Source organism: Alexandromys fortis, unplaced genomic scaffold, assembly GCF_014885135.2.
Source record: "Alexandromys fortis isolate MF-2015 unplaced genomic scaffold, M_Fortis_MF-2015_v1.1 scaffold_284, whole genome shotgun sequence".
Taxonomy (NCBI): Eukaryota; Metazoa; Chordata; class Mammalia; order Rodentia; family Cricetidae; genus Alexandromys; species Alexandromys fortis.
Genome location: NW_026068160.1, coordinates 1053061 through 1073249, shown reverse-complemented (window position 1 = coordinate 1073249; position 20189 = coordinate 1053061). Strand labels below are relative to the sequence as shown.

General features: G+C 51.4%; 2 protein-coding genes across 20 annotated transcripts in view; one reads left to right on the top strand and one right to left on the bottom strand.

Moving 5' to 3' along the window:
• Positions 1-1506: 1506 nt before the first annotated feature.
• On the bottom strand, positions 1507-17765 carry Armc6 (armadillo repeat containing 6). 5 transcript variants are annotated; one of them, XR_007589453.1, is made up of 10 exons: positions 17440-17765; positions 15669-15798; positions 13582-13664; positions 11201-11774; positions 9407-9552; positions 8430-8561; positions 8071-8208; positions 6741-7041; positions 2780-3364; positions 1507-2037 (listed from the first exon to the last, which is right to left on the bottom strand). XR_007589453.1 is itself a non-coding variant. In XM_050127629.1 (9 exons), the coding sequence occupies exons 2-8, from the start codon at positions 15787-15789 to the stop codon at positions 6829-6831; spliced, it is 1407 nt and encodes a 468-aa protein (XP_049983586.1). In that variant the 5' UTR covers positions 15790-15798; positions 17440-17587; the 3' UTR covers positions 1507-3364; positions 6797-6828. The 5 variants fall into 5 exon arrangements, 2 of the variants coding, with proteins under 2 accessions (XP_049983586.1, XP_049983587.1); XR_007589452.1 differs by having other exon boundaries at positions 1507-3364; XM_050127629.1 differs by having other exon boundaries at positions 1507-3364; positions 6797-7041; positions 17440-17587.
• The window catches only part of Sugp2 (SURP and G-patch domain containing 2), a 29479-nt gene continuing 26820 nt past the window's right edge, over positions 17531-20189 (top strand). For 14 of the 15 annotated variants that reach the window (XM_050127623.1, XM_050127621.1, XM_050127622.1 and 11 more), the window contains exons 1-2: positions 17834-17960; positions 19171-19290. In XM_050127623.1, coding sequence (XP_049983580.1) covers positions 19182-19290 — 109 coding nt within the window. In that variant the 5' untranslated portion in view covers positions 17834-17960; positions 19171-19181. Of the gene's footprint in view, positions 17617-17833; positions 17961-19170; positions 19291-20189 lie in introns of those variants that run through there. The other variant, XM_050127615.1, reaches the window with a different exon arrangement.

Sequence of the window (20189 nt, the reverse complement as noted above, 5' to 3'; positions counted from 1 at the left end):
CAAGGATGTCCTTGAACTCCTGGTGAGTGCTGGGATGTCAAGTGTGTGCCACCGCACCTTGTTAGTGAGATGCTGGGAGGGAGCTCAGGACCTCAGGCACGCTAGGCAAATACCATCCCACAAAGCCCCAGCCTGAGACCTAGTTGGGTCTTTAATTGAATGACTCAGCCTGACTTGTTAGAACCACCAGAGCCCAGGTTCCAGCCGTAACAGCTCTAGCAACAATAGGGTTAAATGGCCCCACAAAGGGGCTGGTGTCCCCATCCAGAGAACAGAGAGCCTTACTGTGGTGCTACCAGGCTTTGATGCAATGTAGGGAGGAAGGAGGGAGGGTGGAGGGAGGTAAGCTCCTGGAAGGCCTCAAGGTTCCCTACGAACAATGCCAACTGAGGCAAGGGTCAGGCAGTGGTCCAGCACTGAGCTGCCTCTGCCAATGGTGCCAGAGGCACTAGCTGGGTCTGGGTTTGGCAGCAGCAACATTAGCAGCAGCAGCAGCAGCTGACACTCCATTGTGGCCCTACAGTGGGGAGCACTTGGCAGGGATCACAGCCTCTCTGAAAGCTTGGCCTCAGGCAAGACTGTCTCTACCGCTTGCTTCCTCTCCTCTGGGAATCCCAGGGCTGTCTTCGGGCCAAAGATCAACTAAAGCCAAAAGTCACCTGCCCAAGATTAGGGAAAGCAAGGGTAGTTAAGTGGTGGGGCAGGAGGGCAATCCAGGGCCTCAATGCCATGTGGCCTCTGGAATGAATTAAGTCTCTGTCTCATCTGGAAAATGGGGCTCATGGTCCTGGAGTCTCAGATTTGTAAACAATGAAAAGTCATTAACAACAGGGCAAGGTGGGGGAACCCTGGGATCCTAGCCCTGGGGAGGCAGAGGCAGGAGGATCAGTAGTTTAAGGCTATTCTCTCCTATGTGAGAGACTGTCTAAAAATAAAAAATTACACAGAGAAACCCTAACTCAAAAAACCACCACCACCACCACCACCACCACCACCACCCAACAACAACAAGGCTAAGTAGTTGAGAGTACATACAGCTCTTCCAAAGGACCTGAGTTCAGTTCCAAGCACCCACATCAGGCGGCTCACACGTGACTGTATCTCCAGCTACAGAGGATGCCTTTGACCTCCACAGGTATTTGCACACACATATGCAAAATTAAAAATCATAAAAACACTGCTCTAAGAATCAAAACAAAAATAACTTGGCATGGCCGGGCAGTGGTGGCGCAAGCCTTTAATCCCAGCGCTTGGGAGGCAGAGGCAGGCGGATCTCTGTGAGTTCGAGACCAGCCTGCTCTACAAGAGCTAGTTCTAGGACAGGCTCCAAAACTACAGAGAAACCCTGTCTCAAAAAAAAAAAAAAAAACAAAAACAAAAACAAAAAAAAAACTGGGCATGATGGCACACACATTTAAACCAGGGCTTAGTATTAGGAATATTTCCTAACGCAAGCTCCCTGCTGACACAAAAATTCCCAATCAAGCCAAATCAAAACAAGCCAAATTAAGAAATATCCAGGTTTAATGGGAGTTCTGCACTCTCAGGTGGACTCGAGGGGGAAACCAGGAAGCCAGGAAAAAGCGACCCCGAGGAGGAAGAAAGGGAGACCAAATGTTCCTCTTTTGGGGGGGGGGGGGAATCACTTAAATACCCTGGGGAGGGGAGTAGTCCTGACCCCACCCCCAGGGAGGGGTCAGGATCTGGCCTGCTGGGATTTGAAGTCCAGACCAGGCCTGGGGGCTGGGATAGATGCAAGGGACTGGGGCCTATGCTCCCAACTTGACATTCCAGACTCTTTGGATATAGGGGTGACAGAAAATTAGAATGGTAATTATGACAAACATTTAGGCTCTCTTTGGGAAAAAAGAGCGTAGACTCAAATCTGGCTACTTCCTGCGGGCACGGGGTGGCGTGGGGAAGGGGAGAGCCAGGTGTCCACGCTTAGCAAGAGGTGTGGCTGGAAAGGCATCCCATGAACTGTCATCCCGGAAAAGGCAGGCAGCTGTTCCTTGGGGGAGATGAGAAGGCAGGTGTCTAGGGAAAAAAAAAATTGTTATCACTAAAGATGAGTGTGCCAGAATGAGGAGCAGGTAGGCCCTTCATTGTAGCATCCTGGAAAACCGGAGGGTGGAAGGTCCTGTCTGCTGGGCAGACCAAGTGTCTTGAGTAGGTGCCCGCTTGAGCCTGGAGAGATGGTACCAGCATGGGTGTCCCAAGAGCTTAGCAGCCAAGGGTGTGGTGAGGATTACCGTGTGAGATCCTGTCCATCAAGGTTCGGGAGACCTAAGAGTTAACTGTTTAAGGAGTACTCTGTCCCCTGGGGAGAGCGGGGCAGGTTTAGGGGTATTAGGGTCCTCTGGTGTGGGGACAGGGAGACAACTGTCAGCGTGGGAACGGAGAAGGGACCTTAAAAGGGAGAGGTAGGGTAGGTACCCCGCCAGTGGAGGAATTTGGACTGGGAGGTGATGATTAAGGAGAAAGGGCCTGCCATAAAGCAACTCAAAAGGGCTCAGGCCCATAGGGGAGCATGGGGTGGGAGTGGCCCTGAGGCGAGGGCTAAGATAAACTGAATTCAGTGGAAAGCTTGGTTAGTTGTTTGATGAGTCCAATTGTCCAGGAGATGTTGAGAGCTTCTGACACCAGCTCCATGACCCTGAGCTACGGCATCTGCTGTTTCCTTGGAGACTGGAAATGCTTCTATCCATCCTGTACAAGTGTCCACAAGTGTTAAGAGATAACAGAGTTTTTTATGAGTAGGCATATGGGTAAAATTAACCTGTCAATCTTTGCCCGGTTGGTGTCCACGAAGCTGGTGTATGTGGAGAGCTCCTTGTGGGTTGGCCTGGGCACACGTCTGGCAGGAGGAGTGAACCTATAAAATAGAATCTTGGAGATGGGTGGGGTTAAAAGGGGCTCCAAGAAGCAGAACAAAGCTTTGGGGAAGCGGCTAAAGATGTTTTCCCCCAGTAAATGTGCTGGGCAAGCCGGTATCACTAAGAAAGAATGAGAAAAAAATGTCCTGCAAGATGGTAGGGCAGTGGCAAAGTTTTAAGTGGGGAGGAATGGGTCCCGTCTACCCCCATAGCTGAAATTTGTGAGGGAAACTTAAGGCCCGAGTGAAAATAAAAGTAATGGACTTACCCTCGTCACTTGTAGCGTGACCCTAGGCTCGGATAGGGCTACGGGATATACCAAGTTTGGGCAGCGTCAATCCTCTGCAAGGCTGAGACGTTTGAAGGCTGGCACAGTTTCGCTTGCCGATGGTGATGAGGCCGGACCTCCATGGCTTGGCATAGAGGACAAGCCCACATGGGGGCACCGTGATTTCCAGTGTCCAGGTTGCTGGCAGATAGGGCACAACCTAGGAGCAGGTGTAGTGCAATATTGTGCCACGTGACACACTTGACAGAGCCCTGTGATTGGCTTCTATTGTCCCCCTTCCAGCTGCTAAGGCCTGGGCCTGTAGATTTTTGTAGCTTTGTCTGTCTGGAAGACTCATCTGATTCCTCTCAGGCATTAAAAACTTTAAAGGCCATTTTCACCAATTCTTGTATAGGAGTTTGGGGACCATCCTCAACCTCTTTTTTTTTTTTTTTTAAACTCTTTCCCAATATCTGGTACTGACTGAGGAAGCAGAATGATTAGCAGAAAAGGAACCTAGCTGCTTTTCTACCTGAGAGATTTGGAAGAGAAAAGGGAGCATGGGAGGAGCTAGCCCAGTGAGCAGAGGGGGTCCAGGAGTGGAGCGCTGAGGTAGAAGAGGAGGTGAAGGTGGAAGTTGACCTTGAACCTCCAAATTGAGAAAGGAGGGGAAAGAATGTTGCTCCACAGGAGGGGGTTGGGAAGTTCGGGCTTGAGGGAGTGGGGGAGGGGCCAGTGCCTCTGGTGCTGTGAGACACTGGCTACTAAGGGGTGGTGGGGGGGGAGAGCGCAGAGACCAAAAACCATGGGCATATATATGTAAGCTCTGTTTATTTGTATCAGACAGGCTCAATTTTAAAAGATTTTCGTTACAGGGGCAACAGCAGACATGGCTTTGAACTGTAAGTGCCCATTTTAGAGTCTATGCCTAAGTTCATTTCAGAGCATCCTCCAAAATGGCTCTTAGGTCCCAAAAGGGGCCACGGAGATTGGATGCCGGTGTCCCGATACAAACAAGGCAGGCGAATTTCTTTGAGTTTGGGTTATCATGGTCAACACAGCAACTCCCAGGCCAATCAGGGCTACATGGTAAGACTCTGCCTCAATATACAAAGAATGAAACAAGGGCTGGAGAGATGGCTCAGTGGTTAAGAGCACTGGTTGCTCTTCTGGGGGTCCTGAGTTCAATTCCCAGCAACTACATGGTGGCTCACAACCACCCATAATGAGATCTGGTGCCCTCTTCTGGCCTACAAGCAGGATACTGCATAATTTTTCTTTTTTTTTTTTCGAGACAGGGTTTCTCTGTGGTTTTTGGAGCCTGTCCTGGAACTAGCTCTTGTAGACCAGGCTGGCCTCAAGCTCACAGAGATCCGCCTGCCTCTGATAAATAATTTAAAAAAAAAAAAGACAAAGAATGAGATAAATAAAATAAAATGAAGCCACACAAATTGGCGACGCTATTCTGTTCCCTGAACCCTAGGTGGATCCCTGGTTGCAGGCATCCTGAACACAAAGTGACTTTGAATCCAGACTGAAATAGGAGTGGTTTCCCTCATCCTACGACTCCCAGAGAAATCAGTCTACTTATCCAGGAACACACAGCAGTAAACAGCAGAACAGACAGACAGACAGACAGACACACACACACACACACACACACACACAAGCTTTTACAGTAGATTCTCCCTCGGCTCATTTCTCCAATGCTATCAAAGGCTAAAGAGTAGAAGGGACCATCCTCACAGGAGTCACTGGGAGCTAAGACTGAGGCAGGGGAGGTGATAGGCCTGAGGTGGCCCAGTGCAGAAGGGAACAATGAGATGGGGAGGGGTGTCTTCAGTCCTTAGTGAGGCCTCACCAGGCCTAGAGTTCCTCAGGGCAAGTGCCCTAGGGAGCTGAGGGCAGATTCCTGCCTTCCACTGTACTGAAAGTGAGAGGCTGGGGTTATTCAAGTGACACTCTGTGGAGACAAAGGCAGAGACACAGGTGAGGTCATAAGCAAGGTGACCTCTGCTTCTTGGAGCTGACCAATGAGATGCAATGCCCTCTTTTGGCCTCCATGTCTCCTGACACATGTACACATAAATATAACTATTAAAACAACAATGGGAGAAGGCTGGGGTAGCTGGAAAATAAGCAAGAAGCTGTGGGGAAAATGGCAGGAGGTGGGTGGGGTTTGTGGGGTGCAAAAAGCCTTTGAACAGAGAGCAAAGGGAAGCCAGGGGTGGACTGGGAATGTGATGGGATAAGAATCACAGGGCCAGCCCTCAGGTGTCCCTGGGTTTGAAGTCTGCCCATGGTCACACACATCACCGATCCAGACACTAAGTCATCCAATCTAGGCAGTTTGAGACTAAGACCCTTCACCTACATCCTGGCAGGTTCCCTGAGTGTGGAGAAGGGCGGGGCGACCTAGTCCAAGGTTCATGTCTGCCTTTGAGCTGGCAGGGCCTCTCCCTGTCCAGTGGGGGAGGCTTGGAGATTTGGGTGGCTGAGTTAGGATACTGCCCCCAACACATGAAAGCAGCCAGCAGCAATGGCTGGTTCCCATGGAAACCAAGAGCTTCTGGGAAAGGCACACAGGTCCAGAGCTATGAGAGGGGGAAGGGAAGCCTATGAATATGGGAGGAGGTTCTGAGGCCACTCTGAACCCCATGGGCCACACAGGTTCAGCATGGTGACCATGCTGAGACTTCTGTTTGTGATTTCAGCTGCCTAGGGACTTGCAGAATGTTGGGGGGTTGAGATGGTAACAAACTGTGTATCTCACGTATGGGGAAACAGACTCAGAGAGAAGTGGGGGGCCTACAACATTCAGTGAGGGATAGCAGGGTGGGGTGACAGTGTGTGGAAACAGACTACCTGCTCAGAGCCACAGAGCCCAGCAGGGGCTGTGCTGTCTTTGCACCCCCAGCACAGGCCAAGTGACGCGGATCCCAGTCTCAGTGGCCTATGTAATACAGGCTATGCCCCAAACCCCTCTAGTGCCCGCAGCAACCTCAAATGCCCATGGCCTGTTCTCCCTGAAGCCATAGTCACAGCTGTGCTGTGAGGAGATCCTCTATGCCGGTGTTGGCAGCTGCAGCATCAGGGACCCGGGCAGACTCCAATGGATGAGTCCGAAAGCCCTGAGTGTGCCCGCAGCACCAGAAGTTCCAGATCCATTTTATAGGGAAGAAAAAGCTGAGGAGCCCGATTCTAAATCACATCATTTATTATTATGATGTGCGTGTGCACACCCTAGCACACATCCGGAGGTCAGAGGACAACAGGGCAGCAGTCCCTTCCCTCCCCCACCACTGGATCTTGGGGAACCAGCTTTGGCAGAAGCACCTCTCCCATGGAGCCTGCCCAAGGAGCAGGGTTATCAACAGCCTGGAGTGGTGCCTGGACTGCAGCCCAGTCAGACACCAGCTTGCAGGGTCCCCAAACTCCAATAGAATACTGCAGTTCCATGTGCCCTTTGCCCCAGAATTGTTGAGCAAAACTGTGGGCGGGAAAGGGCACTGGAAGGGGTGGGCCCTTAGGTCATCAGTGCTGCCTGTGGGGACACAGGACCCAAAGGCTGCTTCTGTCCTTCCCTCACCACTGACCTGCTGAACACTTTTGCTCTGGGTGGCATGGGTGAGGAGCAGGGCACAGAGCTCACATGTTCTGGGGTTTGAACTCGGTGAGCTGGGGTCATGGTGCCAGGTCACCCCTCTTTCCTGTCCACAGTTCACGAAGCTCCACACGGCAGCCCAGGTCTCGTAATGCGGCCTTGGCTACATCCTCGCAGTCTGGGTGGGCAGCCCGGGCTTGTGAAATGAGCTCCTCTGCCCCCAGTTCCAGGATGGGCTTGGAGAAGACCTGGCTGCGGGACACCAGGTTTCGGATCAGCATACAAGCCTGTTTCTGGAAGAGAGATGGGATGTGAACAGGGGGAAGGGCCTTGGCTGGATTCTCCCTGACCTCAGTGGACTCCTCAGAACAGGAGACAGACGTTCAGCACACAGCTAGACTAGGCCAGCCTATCTCCACGTTCTCACAGGACTTTCTCAGCCCCATTTCCCACAGCTCCTAGGTGAGCACTTAGGACAGTATCTGGGGTAGAGGCTATGATTTCGGGGCGGACAGTGACACATTGTCCCGAGGCAGGCCCTGGAGACCTACAGTGAGGCCACAGGTAATGGAGCGCCAAAGTACATTTCTCAATGAGTCACCCATTTGGGTCGGTTTCAGGAACCTTCATGGATCTTAAAGTCCCCGATGCACAGCTCGTCTGCAGAGAACCTTGTTTCCACTCTCCCACACAGTCCTGCATCTGGGCGGCTCCAAACACCCTACACAATGGGGATGCTGTGCATGATCCCAATGTTTAGGAGTGACAGCGGACATGATGGCACAGACTGATAATCCACAGCTCAGGGCCGAGGACGCAGGACCCTGACCGCCAGGCCTGTGGCAGCTACAGAGCTATAGCCTGTTTCAGAGGAAAAGCAGGGCGGGGTGCCTGCCCAGCATGTAATAGGCCCTGGGGTTCTGTCCCTAGCATGAGTGTTGAAGCACAGGCCTGTCACTACAGCACTCAGCAGGGGACGGCAGGAAGATCAGGAATTGAAGGTTGCTCTTGTAGCCAAAAAAGTTGGAAGCCAGTCTAAGTTACATTTGACCCTGTCCAAACAAACAAACAAAAATGAGAGGAAGGAGATAAAAACAGAAACAGGACAGCCTCTGGTGTTGTGTATGTGTGTGTGCACGTGTAGTCAAGTGCCCTAACTGTCCTGGAACTCACTCTGCAAGGCAGGCAGGTCTTGAATTTGTGGTAGTCCTCCGGTCTCCTGAGGACTGGGGTCACAGCTCCCACACCTGGCTTGACATGCTGACGCAGTGACAAGGAAGGAACCTGTGTCCGGGCTGTGGCGAGCACAGCTACTCACTCACCTGGACGCCAGCCTCCTGCGGGTGTGCTTTCATGGCCTGCAGGGCTGCCAGCGCGCCACCACCCTCCACAATGACGCGGCTGTTCTCAGGCTTGCGCAGGGCCAGCACGCAGAGCGCCGCGCAGCTTTGCTCACACACCTAGGGGTGTAGGTGCACACCTGTGTCAGCACACCTGGCCACCCCACCATGGGTATTCTGCAGCTCCCCTCAGTGGGCCTCTGCTAGCTGTGTGTCACCGCAGTGGTGGGCTGGGTGAGCCTACCAGGAACACTGCGGTCCTTCACCTAGTCTTCCTGACAGTGAGGTGGCAATCCCTGTAGATCCCGCCATTGTCCTGCCCATGTGTCTGAGGTGGGTACCTGAGGGCTGGCCAGGTGCCGAGTCATGGCAGCCACAATGGACTCTGTAGCACCTGCCTGGACAATGGCGTCCTTCACATTGTCGTTGCCTGCGATAGCTCTCAGGGCACTGAGCACTTGTTTCACGAGGTCCTGTGTGGATGACAATGGGAAGTCACCCTGGCATGTGTGCCAGCTGCACACCTCCTGCTTGCTGGATGTGAGGGTGAGGAAACCCTTCTGTGTCTGTTTCTGTTTGGACACATGTGGTCATCCCAGTTACAGGCCAGCCTGTGACAAAAGGATCATGAGACTGAAAGAAGACAGGCTGGCTCTTGAGGGTGACCTGCCTAATCCACCTCTCATGGGTAGGGCATGAGATGTGGCCCACTGAGCAGCCTGAACTAAGGACGATTTTCCATTTCCTTACTCCTACTCACTGTAGAGAATGTGCAAGGAGGATTTGGGCAGTAGCTCAGCTGGTAGTGTGTTTGCCCCCCATGCACAAGGCCCTGAGTTCTAGCCCCCACACCAACCACACAGAGCTTGGGCAAGGTAGCACACTTGGATCAAATTCAAGGTCAGCTGGGACTACACGAGAACTTGTGACCCTGCCTCATTCTTTCTGTCTGTCTCTCTTTCTCATAAACACATGCATGCATGCACGTACACATACAGTCCTTCATCCCAGTACTTGGAAGGCTAAAGCAAGAGGAGTGCAATGTTATGACCAGACTGAACTTTGTAGAGCAAGACCAGTTTCAAACTATAGTACATAGGGCTGCAGTGACTTGGTGGCAGAGGGCTAACATGTAGGAGGCTCTAAGTCTCACTAGTATGGAGGGGGGCAAATGGAACCAGAACCCTGAGAGCTGAGAGTATGGGCAGACTTTCTACACCTGAACCTTCACCCTTGCCCTCTCCTCAGTGGATCAGTCTGGTCAGCTGTGGCCTCAGAGGCAGGAGCCCTGGGGGGAGGAAGAAGACTTGGGCTCCACCTGGTGGTCGCTGCAGTCAGTCAGCAGGGTCACAAGGATGCCAAGGCCTCCAAGGTCGATGACCTCCTGGCAGAATTCATTCCGCACAGCCAGGCGGGACAGAGTGCTGAAGAGCTCGCTCAGGACTCCTGGGTTGTCAGGGAACGCTGTGCAGAGGCAGGAAGGGAAGAGTTAGAGTTGGGAGGGGCCAGAGACAAAGGAATGTGTAGAAAACAGCCTGTTAGTCTCCGGAGTACTTTCCACTTCCCAAGCTGGCTGGGGTCCTCCAACAGGCTCAGGCGAGAAATGGCCCCTGGTAGATTTGCCATGCCCCCCTGCTTCTGACATTCCCTAAACACACCTTAATCCCAGCTCTGGAGGCAGAGGCAGAGGATAGCCTGGTCTACAACACAGCAAGTACCAGGGCTTCATAGTGAGAGAGTCTAAAAGGAAGGAAGAAAACCAAACCACCAAAATAAGTCTTCCAACGTGACCTTGAGGTTCTAGGCTGGGAACGACTTTTCTCAAGACAGGGTTTCTCTGTGTACCCCAGGCTGTCCTGGAACTTGCTCTGTAGAGCAGACTGACCTCGAACTCAGGGATCCACCGGCCTCTTCCTCCCGAGTGCTGGGATTAAATGTGTGTACCACCACTGCCCTGCTGGGAATGACTTTTGTAAACAGAGCAGCAAATTGGAGAGGAACAGGTGCAGACAGACTACAGACTACCCCTGATGGTGATGGTCAGCAGTTTTCATCTCTGTGGCATTTGCTGCCTATGACCACCTGGGACCCCTAGCGTCTCCACACAGGTTGATCTAAGTGAGCTATTGATGTGGTCACCAATCACACCATCTGCTTTAATAAAGGGAGGAGTGTGGTACAGTGGGTGGGACCTATCCAATCAGGTAAGGGTTTTGGTAAGTGGGGAACTGAGGCTTCTCAGTGGACAAAGACTCTCCCTGGGGTTGCTGGAAGTCTCTGGTCTGCCCTGGGGTCTTCAGACTAGAATGTGAGCCATCCTCTCTATACTTGGGGGTTGGGTGCAGTTTAGAGGTGGAGCCCGAATGTAGCACTGAGGAGGCTCCGATGTCTGTTCCTGCTCTGCCTCTAGCCAGTGGGACTCCAGCTGCTCCACACAAGCATGGGAGGAGTTGGCAGGCTTTGCAGATGGTCAGGCCTCAGCCGCTCTGAAGTGTGAGCAGGGACTAAGACAGCCTTCCTGTCCCTCAGAGTGGGAATACCACGCACAGGCTTAGCCATGGAGCCACAGCCAAGGGACAGGTGGGGAACTTGTCCTTTTTAGCATCTTCTGGGCTCAATTCTCAGGGTTTTATATCTTTGTTGTTTTGAGATTATGTGGCTTTGGTTGGGCTAGAATTTGCCATGTAGGCCTGGAGGGACTCAGATTCAACTATCTCTCTCTCTCTCTGGAACTACAGGTATGTGTCACTACGGTGCCACTACAGCTAGCTCTTTCAGACATTTCATTTAAGGTATGAAGATCAACATCATGATTGTCCACAGCTGACTCAGCAGCCACCTGAAGCTGGATACATGTATGTGCCAAAGTATTTATACATAAGAACAAAGTGCTGGGCTGCTTTATTGTTTTATAGTGCTGAGGATGAACCCAGGACATCCTATATCCAGGCAGTTCTCTGAGCCACACCCCCAACCCCTCACTGGGGGATTCCAGACAGTGGCTCCACCCCAGACACGCCCCCAGCCCCTCATTGGGGGACTCTAGACAGGATGCTATGGTTGGGCTACCCTCTCAGCACACCCACCCTACTCTTACCAAGGCTCCTCTTACCTCTGGCAGCCTCAATCAGCACTTTCAGGCCTCTGTTCTCTTGAACAATCATCTTTGCATGCTCATGGGCGTGGCCAAAGGGCACTCGGATGTCATCATCGAAAGTCATGACCCGCAAGGCCCAGCAGGCCTCCCTGACCACATCGGCGTGCTGGCCATGCTGCGTGATAGCAGTGGTTAGCAGGGGCAACACTCCGGCTTTCACCAGACTCTGTCGATTCTGTTCATGTTTCAGGCAGGCATGGCGCACACAGCGGATCCCACAAGAGGTGAGTTCAGTGTTGGAGACATTCTGTGCCAGCGTGGCCACGAGCAGCTGCTGGCCCTGGGCGTCCAGAAGGTCAGGCTGGCCATCAATCAGTACTGCCAGGGCATTGAGAGCCTGGAGCAGAAGGCCCTGGTCACTTGTGGCAGCAAGTTGCCAGGCAGCCAGGAGGATTGGGTAGGCCCCCTTCTGGGCTGCCAGGTAGCGGCTGGCCTTCTGCTGCCTGCACTGGTCACAGAAGCGGACAAGGTGGGCTGACACCTCCTGGGGCCGAGACCCATTCAGGGACTCCTGCAGATCATTGAGGACCTGCAGAGAATGTCAGTGTTAGTTGCTGCTGCTAGGCTCTGAACCTCTGGGAACCTTGCCCCAGAATCTGGAAATTTCTAAACCTACACTGATAATTTATGACAGAATCTTAGCCAGGCGACGATGACCCATGCTTTTAATCCCAGCACTCGGGAGGCAGACACAGGCGGATCTCTGTGGGTTTGAGACCAGCCTGGTCTACAGAGTGAGTTCCAGGACAGTTTCTTTTCTTTTTTAAGATTTATTTATTTATCACGTATACAGTATTCTGTCTGCTTGTATGCCTACAGTCAAGGAGAGGGCTCCAGATCTCATTACAGATGGTTGTAGCCACCATGTGGTTGCTGGGAAGTGAACTCAGGACCTCTGAAAGAGCAACCAGTGCTCTTAACCTCTGAGCCGTCTCTCCAGCCCTCTCCAGGACAGTTTCTAAAGCTACAGAGACACCATGTCTTGAAAAATCAAAAAAAAAAAAAAAAAAAGGCAGAATCTTTGTGTGTGTGTGTGTGTGTGTGTGCGCGTGCACGTGTACACACATGCATATGATACTCTCAGAATCCAGAATAGGAAGAAGGATCCCTCAGAGCTGGAATTACAAGCTGCTGTGAGCCACACCATGTTAGCGCTGGGAATTGAACCTGGGTCCTTTGTAAGAGAAGCAAGCACACTTAACTGCTGAACCATCTTTACAGTGCCAAAACAGGGTCTTGATATATAGCCCAGGCCTTAAAATTATGTTGTACAAGTTGGCCTTGAACTCACAGGAAACCTCCTGCAACAGCTTCCTGATTGCTGGGATCCTGTATATGAGCCACCATATAATAATCGTATTAAAAAGAAAAACAAATCTTTGATGGTGTCTTATGTATTATGGGTGTTTTGCCTGCACATCTGTCTATGCATCACTGATATACATCGCCATGCCTGACGATGGCAGAAGAGAATGTCATAGCCCGTAGAACTGGGGTTATGATGGGTGTGAGCTGTCATGTGAATGCTGGGAACTGAACCTGTGACCTCTGGAAAAGCAGCCAGTTTTTTGTTGTTGTTGTTTTGTTTTCTGAGACAAGGTTTCTCTGTAGCTTTGGAGCCTATCCTGGAACTAGCTCTTGTAGACCAGGCTGGCCTAGAACTCACAGAGATCCGCCTGCCTCTGCCTCTGAGTGCTGGGATTAAAGGCGTGCGCCCGCGGCCCCGCTGAGCAGCCAGTTTCTTAGACGCAGAATCAGTTCTCCAGCCCTTCTCTGGCCCCGCTGTTTTAAGAACTGTGGATTGAACCTAGGGTTTAATGCAGCAGAAGTGCTCTACCACTGAGTTATAAACATCTTCAGGACCCAACTTTTTTTTTTTCATTAAAAAAATTTTACTTTTATGTCATGCATACCCACATACCCCACAATATGAATGCAGAGAGCAGGGGATGCTCCGTGGGAACCAGGGCTCTCCTCTACCACATATGTCCTGGGGACCAAACTTGATGTGTAAGCACAAGGAAGGACCTGAGTCCAGACCCCTAGAACCCAAGTGAAGCTGGCCAGAGACCCTAGCTACATTGTGTGCCCTTGACCCCAGAACGTGGGAAGTGAGATCACACATGCACTGTGTCTCCCAAACATGTCCTCCGAGTAGCTCAGCTCTCCCTAGATGCTGGGTAATCTTCATATGGACTTGGGACACTTGACTGTAGACCTCTACTGGTCACAGGTGGACAGACCCACTGACATTCAGATCCTGATTTCTGGCATATGGGACGTGGGGAAGAGACCCTCCAGAGCATCGCAGTGCTGAGGGAGCCAGCTGCTCCTACCTGCAGGACATCATGTGTGGGCTCCTGGAGACTGTCCACAGATGCTTTTGGTGCTGCCTTCACAATGCTGCTCAGATCAACCCCTGCAGAGGGAAGAGGGGCTGCTGAAGACAAGTCCCTCAGGTAGGAGGTCCCTGCTGACGACTTGGCTTCCAGGGTTCTCCCCAATGGTTCCTCCGGTTGCACAGGCCAGCCACAGGCTACACGGGGTAAGTGTGCCACTGCTAAGGCCAGCCACAGGCTACACGGGGTAAGTGTGCCACTGCTAAGGCCGTGCCACACATGCTGTCTCTGGGGTGACAGATTGTGCCTGGCAGACAGGTGTAGAGGGAACCCCACAGAGCCTCTTCCTTTAAACTCAATCCTTACTGGTCCCCATGTGCATCTCAGCCTCCTGAGGCCCCAAAAGCATCCCTTCTGTGGTAGGCACTTCGTGTGTGTGGGTGTGTGTGTGTGCTTTAGGTTTCTCGTTTGCTTTTGAGATAGAGTCTCACTATGTAGATCAGGTTGACCTTGGACCACTATATAGACTAGGCTAGCCTCAAACTCAGATTCTACGTTCTTCTATCTCCCAAATTCTGGGATTAAGAGAATGTGTTACCACATCAGCTAGGGGTAAGTTTTTTGAGGTAGTGTCTTGTTATGTAGCCAGGCTGACCTTAAATTCACAGTACTCTTCCAGCCTCAGCTTCCCAAGTACTGAGATCAGCTGGTCGTAGTGGTGGATATTTGTCATCCCGCATTGGGAAAGGGGGGCAGGAGGATCAGGGTTTAAGATAGCCTTAGCTACATAATGAGTTAAAAAGCTATATAAATCAGTCTTAAAAAACAAATCTAAACAATAATAAAGACAAGGAAGAGAGATGGGATCACAGACATGTACCACCATGCTGTGTTTTGCTGGACACTGTATGTTTCTGTGTATGTTTATATGTATGCAGATTTTCATGTGTATGTGTAGATGGTTATGTGGTGGTATTCATGTATGTGTGAATAGTCTGTGGTGGGCGTTTGTGTGTATGGATGGTCATGGTTGGTGTCCGTGTCTGTGTCCGTGTGTGTGTGTGTGTGTGTGTGTGTGTGTGTGGTCATATAGGAGGATGTTCCTATGCAAAGGTCATGGAGGCCCAAGGTCAAACTCAGGCATCATTCCTCAGCAGCTGTAATCTTTCTGTTTGAGACAGGGTCTCACTGGAACCTGGAGCTCACCAATTAGGCTAGAATGGCTGGCCAGCAAGCCCCAGCAATCCACCTGTCACCACCTCTCGGTGCTGGGATGACAAACATCCCATTGTGGGGGTATAGTGTGGTGTGCATGACTTAAATCTCAGCACTCAGGAGGCAGAGGCAGGTGGATCTCTGTGAGTTCCAGGCCAGCCTAGTCTATTGAGCAAGTCCAGGACAATTAGAGCTACATAGAGAAATCTTTTTTCGAAAAACCAAACCAAACCAAAACAAGCCCCTACCAAAAAAAAAAAAAAAAAAAAAAAAAAAAACAAACAAACAAACAAAAAAACCAAATCCCCCCCAAAAACAAAAAAACATACCATATCAAGCCATCAAGGCTGGCTTTTTACATGGGTTCTGGGGACAAACCCAACAAGGATTTTAGCAAGTGAGTTGCCTCTGGCGTCAAGCTTCCCATGTTTACTTGACTGCCCACTATGGCACCCATTTCTGTGCCCTGGAGGCAGACCTCTCTCTTACCTTCCAGCTGACCTCACTGTTACCAGGGAGGGCCAGATAGAGAGTGGAGAAAAGAGGGAACGGGTGTGCTCATGCCTAGAATCCAGCCTCTACCAATCCACATGTGGTAAACTCATCTTGAGCCTCTGCTCTTTGTCACGTAGCTCAAGAGCTCCAAACCCTACCGGCACCACCACCATCGCCATCACAAGTAGCCCTACCATCCACTCTCCTCCATGACTTGTGACTGACTCCAGGATTGGCAATATTCCATGTGGTTCTAAGGTGAAGTGGGGTGCTGTTGATGCATGGAGACAAGCAAGGATGGGGTCAGTCGCACCCTGTTATGTCAGGCTGAGGGCTGTGGCCTCTAAGAGCCAGTACCGAGCCCACCACCCTACCTTGTGATTCAAACTGCTCCACCGCCTCTCGAACGGCCTCCTCAGCGCCCATCTCAAACTCCTCAATGTTCTCCCGCACTGCAGCATCGAAGGTTTCCTGTGTGATGCGCTTGGAAGCCATCTCTGCATACTGAGCGGAAAGGAACATTTGGTCAAGGAACACCCTCGTGGTGAAAATGCCACTTGGGCACACCTGTGATGGCAGCTCTAGGGAGCAGACAGAAAGGTCCTGGCCAGTGGGAAGCCAGCCTCAGCTACACAGTGAGACACTATCTCAAAAAGGCAAAAAGAAAAGGTCTGCTGGTCAGATGCATCATAAAAGAAAAAAAAAAAAAAAAAAAAAAAAAAAAACAACAGAAGGCCAATTAGGTCTGCCAGAACACAATGACAGTCTTGAGAGCACTCTTCTGTCTAGATTACCCTGACCTCTCCTCTTTTGTTGTTGTTGTGTGTAGCCCTGACTGTCCTGGAACTCACAGAGATCTGCCTGCCTCTGCCTCCTTCCCGAGTGCTATAATTAAAGGCGTGCACCACCACCGCCAGGTTTCTCAGAAGTGCAGAAGAACTCAGGCTGTCGCCCAAACATTTGAGATGCCGTCTAGATGCTGAGATGCTGGCGAGAAGGCTCAGGGTTAAGAGGGCATGCTGCTCTGTGAGTGCTGGGGTACAGTCTCCGCAAGACACCCACACCTGCCACTCCAGCACAGGACACCCGAAACCCGCACGCACGCGCACATACACACTAATAATACAAACACAAATGATATTAGTATTAAAACAATTTTTAAATTGTTATTATTATTATTATTACTAAAGCACGAGTAAACCAGAGGCAGGCTAATCTCTGAGTTCAAGGCCAGCCTGGTCTACGGAGGCGTTCAGGACAGCCAGGGCTACAGAGAAATCTTGTTTTGAAAAACATAAAACAAACGAACAAACCTAATCTCAGCACACCGGAGGCAGAAGTGATGAACCACTGTGAATTCCAGTGAGAGTCAGTCTCAAATAAATAAATAAATAAATAAATAAATAAATTTAAGTAAATAAAAGCTGCCTGGTTCAAGCATCTCCTCTCTCCCATTCAATTACTTTCTCCATTTTTATTATAAGATAGAGCTTCTGTAGACCTGACTGTTTTCTAACTTGCTTCGTAGCTAAAGCTGTACTTGAATTCCTGATCCTCCAGACTCTTCCAACAAACAAGCCACTGGTTTATCTGTTGTTTTTGAGGCTGGGTCTGGTAACCGCAGCCCAAACTGGTATGGAATCGTCCTGCCTCCCGATTCTCGAGCTCACCACAACGCCTGTTCTTGCTGTTTTGTTTGGTCGTTTTTACTGTGAAAAACAGTGTGTCTACGTAGCCGAGGCAGGTCTCGAACTCACAGCAGTCCTTCTGCCTCTGTCTCCCTCAGAGCAGCATGACAGATGCAGCAAGCACGCTTGCTCCATCACCATTATATCCACATCAGGATCTGCGTCCCCCGAACCCAGAGCCACACTGACTTCACCTCCTGTCCTCCTTGCTCCACTGCCTAGAATGCAGCTGGACACGCAGCAGGTGCCCAGCACACAGCAGTAGCACGAGAATAAAATGAATGAAAAGAACGTGAACCCGAGAAGCGAAAACATTTCGTTGCTAAGAATCTTTAGTACAATCCTCTCCTTCCACCAATCCAAGTCCCCGAGGGTCGCGCAGACACCACCGGCCCGACCCCAGGACGCCCACTCCCCTCTGCGCCCACCGCAGGACTAGCCGGCCGGCGTTCCTCACCGGGTCTATGCAGCCACGTGGGGGTGAAAGGGTGGGGCTCGCGGGTGTCGCCCGAGGCTCCGCCTTTGGCTCCTTCCGGCCACCGTATGCGCGCAAGCGCAGAGGCGCTGCCTCGCCTCGCGTCCTCCCTCAGCTGAGGAGCTCCCTTCGGGGCAACAGGGACGACCGCGAGCACAGGTAAAGGGAAGGGAGCCACAGAGTACGCGTGGGTCTGGAGCCCTCGCTGCCTTTTCCGCGCTGCTTCTAGTTATCGTTTCCCCTCAACAGAGATAGTTTTCACCTCGGTAGAATCCGCCCTGAGAAGCGAGCAGCGCGCGTGCGCGAGAGAGCCAAGATGGCTGCTGTCAACGCCTGCGCATAAGGGCCTAGGCGGTGGCGGCCAGCGCTTGCGCACCAAGGCGAGGAGGCGGTTGCGCAGGCGCAACTCGACGCTGCGGAATCCGTTGGCTCATTTGCATCTCCCCGCCTCGCGAGGCGGCGGGTACGGAGCCTGAGGCGGCGGCGGGGGCGGCCCCGCTCGGGTGAGGCCCGGGCTCCGGCCACCAGGGAGGGCGGGTCCCGGGGTGGGGAGGACTCCGGGTGGCCCCGGGGTCGGCGCGTTCTTCCGTCCCTGCTCGCGGCCTATTCATTCCGCTGGAGCTCGCAGCCGGCCGGGCGAGCTGGGCGTCGCGGTGAATGGGCTTCGCGCTGGGTTTTGCTGTATAGTGCATGCTTTAAAATTGAAATCCTGTTGCTTAGCCCCCTAAATATCATTAGGTCCTATCATGGGGGTAGGGACAAAAATTGATACCTGGTTGTGACTTGGTTAGTCTGACTGACCACCAAACTCCAGGGGTCCTCCTTGCTCCTCTTCCGCAGCACTGGGATTGCAGGCACATGTCCTTGTGTCCCACTTTTATTCTTAATTCTTTGTATTTCTGGGTACATGGGTGGGAAGTGGAAGACGACAACAGATGCCAGACTGCACTCAAGTTCATCAGGCTTGGCCCTCACTAGGTCATCTCAGCCCCTCACACCCTTTCTTTTTTTAAGACTTTATTTTTGGGGCTGGGTAGTGGTACCACTAGACGCCAAAAGAGGTTGTCAGATCCCCTGGAACTGGAGTTGTATGTAGTTGTTTGCTGCCCAATGTGGGCACGGCTCTCATAACTACTGAGCCATGATTCCAGTCCCTTAGTCCTCATTGTCTCTGCCTCACTGGCCTGCGCACCACCATCCAATTCCTGTGCTGGAATGTATTGGGTCTGCTGTAAAGAACTCAGTTCTTGGGGTGTTGTTGAAAAAACCAAAAGAGCGTGTCCTCTGAGACTAGCTCAGAGTGGACAGTTGCTAGCGTATTGTCTCCTTGTGAGAATATCATTTACTCATCCAGCGAGCTCTCGGTGACTCCAAACTGAAGTCAGGGGGTTCATATTTTTCCCAAATACTTTTTTCTAGGTCGTTCTTCCAGTTCTGTTACTCTTTTCTTTCTTTTAGTTTTTCGAGACAGGGTTTCTCTGTAGCTTTGGAGCCTGTCCTGGAACTAGCTCTTGTAGACCAGACTGGCCTCAAACTCACAGAAATCCACCTGCCTCTGTCTCCCGAATGCTGGGATTAAAGGCATGTGCCACCACTGCCTGGCTTCTTTCTTTCTCTTTCTCTCTCTCTCTCTCTTTTTTTTTTTTTTTTTTTTTGGTAGTGGTTTTGTCTTGGGGCAAACTGTCTTGATTTGTGTGACTTCTCTTGCTGTAGGAGAGAGAAACATGGCAAGGCGGATGGCACAGGAATCACTGGACACAGTGTTACAGGAGAAATCTAAACGGTATGGGGATTCTGAGGCTGTCGGTGAAGCTCTCCAACTTAAAGCTCAAGGTGAGTTAAGCTGCGCAGGTGGGCCACGTTGGATTATAATGCTCTGGGTGCTAGCCGAGCTCCTCTAATCCTTGCTGAATTTGTCAGGTCACTTTTTTTTTTTTTTTTTTTTGGTTTTTCGAGACAGGGTTTCTCTGTAGCTTTGCTGCCTGTCCCGGAACTAGCTCTTGTAGACCAGGCTGGCCTCGCACTCCCAGAGATCTGCCTGCCTCTGCCTCCCGAGTGCTGGGATTAAAGGCGTGCGCCACCATCGCCCGGCTCATCAGGTCACATTTTCTTGTGGCCCATCTGCTGGCTAATTCAGTGTGCAGAAGGTAGAGAGTGTCAGCCAGACACCCATCCATGAAAGAAGAATTTGACCCAGGCTTTACACATGCTAAAGCACATAGTCTGCCACTGACTGCACCCTAGTCTCTATAGAAGGGTCCCTGTGAGTGTGTGTACACATGCAGTCACATGCAGAGCTCAGAGGACAGCTTGGAGAGGGGATTCTCTCCTTCCACCATGTGGGTTCCAGGGATGGAACTCAGTTGTCAGTCAAGTTTGTGGTGAGTGCCTTTACTCACTGAGCCATCTCAACAGCTGTCAGCCTCCAGCAAACTGGTTGGGATTGAAAGTTTAGTTCTTGCAGGCATGTCTAAACTGCATCTCATGGATTGTTACAGATGTAGTCTAGCATAAATCATAAACTGAAAACATTAAGATCTGTTGTTTTTAAAAAAAAATATTTTTTTAGCTTGATTAGTTCTCTAGAGTAAAACCAGGGCGTGGGAAATGTAGGATGCAACTACCATTCCTGCCCAAGGGGTTTCAGTTTGTTTCTTGCTGATGGAACCATGTCTACCCCCCAACACACACACACTTCCCTTAGCGCAGCAGCACTTTAACACCAGGTGCTG

Bases quoted from the DNA above. Each gene is read 5' to 3' on its own strand.
- Armc6 (XM_050127629.1), bottom strand. From the start codon at position 15,789: ATGGCTTCCAAGCGCATCACACAGGAAACCTTCGATGCTGCAGTGCGG. The intron at 13,665-15,668 runs GTAGGGTGGTGG...TTCCCTCTGCAG, and splicing joins GGAGCAGTTTGAATCACAAG to GGGTTGATCTGAGCAGCATT. The intron at 11,775-13,581 runs GTAGGAGCAGCT...CATTCTCTGCAG, and splicing joins CCACACATGATGTCCTGCAG to GTCCTCAATGATCTGCAGGA.